The sequence below is a fragment of the Rhipicephalus microplus genome, chromosome 6 (assembly GCF_043290135.1).
Source record: "Rhipicephalus microplus isolate Deutch F79 chromosome 6, USDA_Rmic, whole genome shotgun sequence".
Lineage (NCBI taxonomy): Eukaryota > Metazoa > Arthropoda > Arachnida > Ixodida > Ixodidae > Rhipicephalus > Rhipicephalus microplus.
In genome coordinates, this window is record NC_134705.1 from 186,856,140 (window position 1) to 186,862,139 (window position 6,000).

General features: G+C 48.4%; 1 protein-coding gene across 1 annotated transcript in view; it reads right to left on the reverse strand.

The window, feature by feature from the left end:
• The window catches only part of LOC119167002 (transmembrane protein 135-like), a 48,962-nt gene extending 46,215 nt beyond the window's left edge, over positions 1–2,747 (reverse strand). Inside the window, exon 1 of the mRNA XM_075867248.1 lies at positions 906–2,747. Coding sequence (XP_075723363.1) covers positions 906–1,061 — 156 coding nt within the window. The 5' untranslated portion in view covers positions 1,062–2,747. The remainder of the gene's footprint in view (positions 1–905) is intronic.
• Between the last annotated feature and the right edge of the window lie 3,253 nt (positions 2,748–6,000).

Genomic DNA, 6,000 nt, shown 5'->3' on the forward strand with positions numbered 1-6,000 from the left:
TTACTCGTTCTTCCTTGGTAAGTTGGATTCAGTTGATCCTCGGCATAACGGTAATATTTCTGCTTTTAGAGCATGCACTAACGGGCAGCGCAACAGGGGTGCCCAGTTTTCCCTGCCATTATTCTTAGAGTATGCATTCCGACAATGCCTGCTGTAGTTAACCATAACAACTCTTCCATAATCAAGAAATGTAATCGGCATACATCCGCTTCGACCGGGGTGAGCTAACAGTGGCGTCGCCATACCATAATCAACCACTCTGCAAGAGCTGAACCGCACTATACCATTATCACATTGGCAGTGCTCAGAGTAGTCTGGACGGGGCAATCTTCCAAGACTATTAGAATCCGTGCTAGCTGCCATGGCTACGCTGTCCTAGATCTCACTCTTCCATCAACAAGGGTGGGAAATAAAAGCTCGTCATGCAGACCTCAATGTACCGCGTTTGACAAAGCGCGTGGACCAATCGCGACGCGAGTTCTCGAAAGACATATACGTCTGTATGGATACGAAGTCCACCAATGGCTAACACAAGCACACAGAGGTAGATCTGTGAGCTACTAGTTCACCACAGAGGGGGGTGTCCATAGGCCGTTCTCTTCCATCAACAATCAAAGGGGGAAGTGTTGTTCTGAGTATTTGTCGATATTTTTCCCTGTCTTGTTGTGTATAGTAGCTCGTTCGTATTTCATGTATCACGAATCGCCAACCAACTCGCCCAGTGAACCACTCTGACTAGAATGGACGTCGGACGGCCATGTGTCTGAATCAATGGTTACGAGACTTCGCGACGAAACGCTATCAGTATATTCCTCGATCTGTCTGCAAACCTGCGATAAAGTCAGTACGTGTGCTATGTACAGAAAGGAAAAGCGAAACATCTACGAAGGATTTAAAGTGCATACCGAGTATAAGATCAGGTGCAGCGGGAACGTCGATGCCATCACATCTTTGAAGAGGTCGATCCACGCCCGATGACACATGGGCGTCCATGTGTGCGCCGTCTCGTAGCAGTTGAACGGCAACTGGACGTCCCACAGGTTGCTCCATACTTGACCCATGGCAGTTCTGGTACGATCACCCCAGCACTACCCCACACCCACGTGGTGATACGCAGATAAAACGACTAGTCTTCTCGAGATCTTTACCTAGATTCCTTATTTGTTAGCTCCCGCAGATGTCAGCTAGGAACTCTGGTCCACAAGTGCACGTTGACAGAAACACAGATAATGTGCGTTGCAGACTGCTGAGCCTCGTCGTTGATGTACGGGCCCCCCACAAGTCTTCCAGCAACTTGGGCTTGTCAGGTGGTTGTTCCTACGGCATCGACAAGGTGACCGAGTTAACGAGAGGAGAATGAGTGTTCTGCCCAAGTTATACAGAGGTTGAGAGGGTATGGAGAATACTTGATGTGTTGTCGTTGCACGAAGCAATCGGTGTTATTCCCGAAGCCGGGATTCTAAACAGACTGCTACGCGCTTCGACGAAACGTCCAGTTCCTTTGCTGACAGTGATATGGTCGGTAACGTTCGCACACGCACGAATGCAGGGATACAGATAGTGTGGTGACTACTGCATCTGTCGTTGACGTACAAATCTAACACTTTTTTTATAAGTGGTAATCTGGATGAACTCGCCTTGGAACTTGCGACCAAGCTGGACCGGAATGCTTTGCTTTGCCAAAGGGGCTCAGTGGCGCACTGCTCTTGTGTCCATACAAGCACAGACTCAAGACGAAGTGACTACTGCTTTCGATGACCCAGCCGCATAGCTTGCAAACAGCAACGAGGGGCAGTTCTTTGTATTCACACTAGTACAGACTAAATAGAAAGTCACCACTGATTCTGACTGACTCGCGCCTTTCTCGGAGAGCAGGACCTCCCTGTCGACGGCTTCGCCCTCCGGCCGCGTCAGCTGTACTGACCACTGGACGACAAAGCTCACTTACTGGTTTGAAGCAGCGCTGGCAGCGCTGTACAGGAATGGCCTTACGAACGCAGACAATGGTCACGCCACGCTAAAAACACCACTCTCTTGAAATGGTCTCAGCGCGCTTACGCTCGCGCACACGAGGAACAGCGAAGACAATGGCCAGTCGGGGAGACGACGTCCTTGGCAGCAGTTTGAAGGAGAAGCGCTAAGACGATGATCCGTTTGTGGGTGCGAAGTGAGTAAGCCTCGATGCTTTCAGCGGGGCTGGAGCTGGGTGGCCACGTCGGGAAGAGTGCCGGACTTCTGGAACGCCCCGCCACTCGGACGTGTAGCGCGCGGGGCACAAGAGGCAGGACGTTTACGTACACAAGACACTGTAGTTTTTTGCCAGCAAGACGAGACGTTCACTAACTGTCGAAGAAGATCCACCAAGAAAGGAGAACTGTACTTGTGGAACGCCCCGCTGCTTACCAAGGTACGGCGTGCTGGATCAAGAGAACTGTCACGAAGTGCTACAGTTCTTCACCAGAGAGAGAGAGAGAGAGAGCAAAAAAAGGCGTTCGCTTGCTTCTGTCGGGGATCCGCGGTGTTGCAGAAGAAGGGAATTACGCATTTTTCTTGCTCAGCCGAGATGCGAGTTTCAATTCCACCGCCATGCAGAGGTAGAACGGATATCGGGTAGATACTGCCAATGCGTGAAGCGTACACGCGTACCCCCTCTCGAATCTGCGAGCGCACAACCCTCGCCACTTTTTCGCTGCCAAGGGTGTCGGTTTGAAGGGCCCGCCGGGCGAGGAAAAGGGTTCACTGCTAAGGGAAGGTCGTCCACCGCAGCCGCCGCAGCTGTGCAGAACGCGCATCTGATCGCCCTTGACCAACTGGCAGAAACGCACCCAGATATGATCGTCGTGGTAGGGTATTAAAGTATGAAAAAAAAAAATGGAAAGAAAAGTCAACGCGAGCTTGCATGTGAGCGTTGTGATGTGGAGGTTGTGCGTGCGAGTGAGTGAAGATGCGGTCACAAAACACGAGTACACCTCAGTGAAAGGGTACTAAATAAAGAAGAAAAAGCAAACAACGACGACCGTAAGCGGTGTAATAAGCTCATGGCGAGCTTTTTTTTTATTGTGTGTGCGTGTGCGCGTGCGAGAGAGAGAGCTAGAACTAAGATACCGTATTTCTCGTTTCGTGCTAATTTTGTTACGTATCTCCCCCCCCCCCCCTTCCTTACCATTGTCAAGACTCGTTACGTGTAAGCGACGCAGACACGGGCAGACTGACCTTCCCACTGCCCGCAATTTCTGGGGCCTTTATTTTCTCTTTCCTCGTTCTTTTTTTTTCATTTGCTTCTTTGTTTCTTCTGTATCGCGCGTACGGCGGAGCGCGCCCTGCTCGTTACGGTGTCTATTTTTTTTCCTCCTGCGAGAATTCCGGACCGTCCCGTACTGCGCGCTGTTTATTTTTAAATAAGACAACTATAAATGCTTCAATAAACGCGAAAACTGACCATCGGCGTGACGCGTTGACGGCGTAAACACGAATGATGCGCAGAGTCCGATGACGTACGTCACCGTATATATGACGTCGCCATGGTTGCACAGATCGCCAAAGCGTGCGATCTCAGGTGATGACGTCGTCGGCACACGACTTGGTCGTTCGGTCAAAGGTGGGCCGGTCTCGGAGGCCGTGCAGAATCAGGTCTGTAGCAGAATGCCTGCACTTCTTTCCGATTTTGGAGGCAACGCGAAAGCCTGTTAGGGCAGAAAGCTTTCGTAGGGGGGACGGACAGGTCAATACGTTGAAGGAAAGGAGAAGGGGACGTTCGCCTTCTAGCTATCCTAGGGGGAATGCATAAGAAACCCTGTCAGTTATTATTATTATTATTTTTATTCGCGGAATACACGAGGAAGGTGCCGCCATTGCCATGGGAGGCCGTAGTTGATCACTGTGAGTTCACACTGAGGCGGGAGCGTCCACTGCGTTCAAAAAGACGAAAGAAAGAAGAAACAAGAAATAGTCATGTTGCCACTTCAATGAGTTCCGAATAATGCCAGACTTCTCTTGTCTAATAAAGATAGAGGTGCAGGGGAAGATTGAAGCTTAAAGAGACGCAAAACTTCGTGAACACGTGGTGTCATGGAGCCGGCGTTCGTATACAAGTGGGCTTGTCTTCATCAACGCTACAACTTGATGAAGTTTAACTTCAAGGCTTCAACTTCCCAAGTTTGAACTTGAAGGCAACTGGAAGACTACAATTGGTAGCCTTCAAGAAGACAAATAGCCCCCTTCTTCATACGTTGGCTCCAGTGACATCCCACGTTCAAGCATTTTTCATCCCGTTTAGCTTCCCTGATGTGACTTCTGGTTCGCCATTTATTTATTTTATTTTCACATATTGTAACCAAATTTGGGCTATCGCAGGAGTGGGATTTTTCTACATCAAGACACAAACAGAAAGGCAATGCCACACGAGTAAAACATGTTGCTTAATCATAATTATTCCACGGTTTACGTGTCAAAACCATGATATGATTAGGGTAGACTCCATGCAGCGGGGGGCTTTTAATCCCGATCCCGTGGGGTTTCTTCAATGCGCACCTAAATTGGTGGCGGCATCAAATAAAAATTTTCGCGTCTATGTTGTTACTCTCACGTTCATACGCTTTGATCGTGCAAACTCTTGCCTATCTTGTTATGTCGCATTTCTATTTTCTGTCACGTCCTCTTTACGTGACATGTTAATCTGTGAAATTTCAGTACTTCACTAAAGCTTTCAGGTTCACGAAATGTTGTTGTTATTTATTTATTTATCTTGCAATCACAGTACCTCTTTGTATTGTGAATTTTTCGTGCTGTACTAAACGTTTCAATGCGAATTTCACTCTGACTCTTGGATGCTATTTCTATTAATTGATGTAATCCCAACTACAACTATTGCAGTACTATGCTCGCATATTACAAATACATTTAGGTATGACCTCATATGCCATTAGTAATGTAAACGTCGTATGCAGCTGTCAATGCAAGGCTCTTCAGGAACTAAGTCAAGCTGCCTAGAGCAACTTTTAGCCCCGAAGACTATCCAGAATTTTCTCCTGAAATAAACTTCGATTGCCTTTTACATAGTGCAGCCGTGGTAGAGATTCAACCTTGCTACCTTCGGGTCAGCAGTAGAACACCATAGCCACTGTATAGGCAAACTCGCATATGCCTTCTCATGGGGTTACTTGAAGGCGAGAGCCATACACTTTTCCAGCGAAAGCTATATGGCCAGGAGAATCGAAAAACCGTCCGGCAGCGGTGTCATGAGCGGTCTCCATCGGCTGTATAATCAGTTACGTCGTTCGCAGCGTCGAACCCAACAACGCGCGCCATTGGCTGCGTTGTGAGTTAGCTCTCGACGTCAAACGCCGCTGAGTTAGCAAACGATGTCAAACGCTTGCGACAACGCGGAGTTGCGGCGTATAGCGATGATTGCGGAAGCGCGTTCGCCCGGGCGAACGCCCTCTTTCGGCGGGAGTTTCTCCAGCGCCACTATGGCTTCGGCTGCGACGTCTGTGACCACTGGTTGTTCGAGAACAACCACTGCGATTAACGCATAACGCAACGCGTTTAACCGCTCATTACACTGTTTACCGTGAACATGCAAGGCACAATGTGCGGCATGTGAAATAAACACTGCGGTGAATCCAAGCCAAACGTGTGTCTAGTGTCTAACCTCGTCAAGAAGCACGAAAATGTAACCAATAATTGTGAAAGGCTTCAGCGCAGCGTTGGTTTGAACCAAGGAGGCTTTAAAAAGAACTGCTGGCGTGGAAGCTCCCGCAATGCTTTGCCAGAAGTAGTGAAGCCAGGTTTTGCCCCCCCCCCCCCTAAATATTTCAGAAACATGCTATTTTCTAGTGGTTCCCGCTTAGACATCAAGTGGCTTCAACTTGTTAGTTTAAAGGCTACGTTATATATAAATTAAAATATAGTTTTTACCGAAGAAGTGATCCGCAGAGACTAGTATCGGTGGCTTAGTCTCTAATAAAATTTGCCTTGAATTCGAGGCTTACTAAAAAAAAA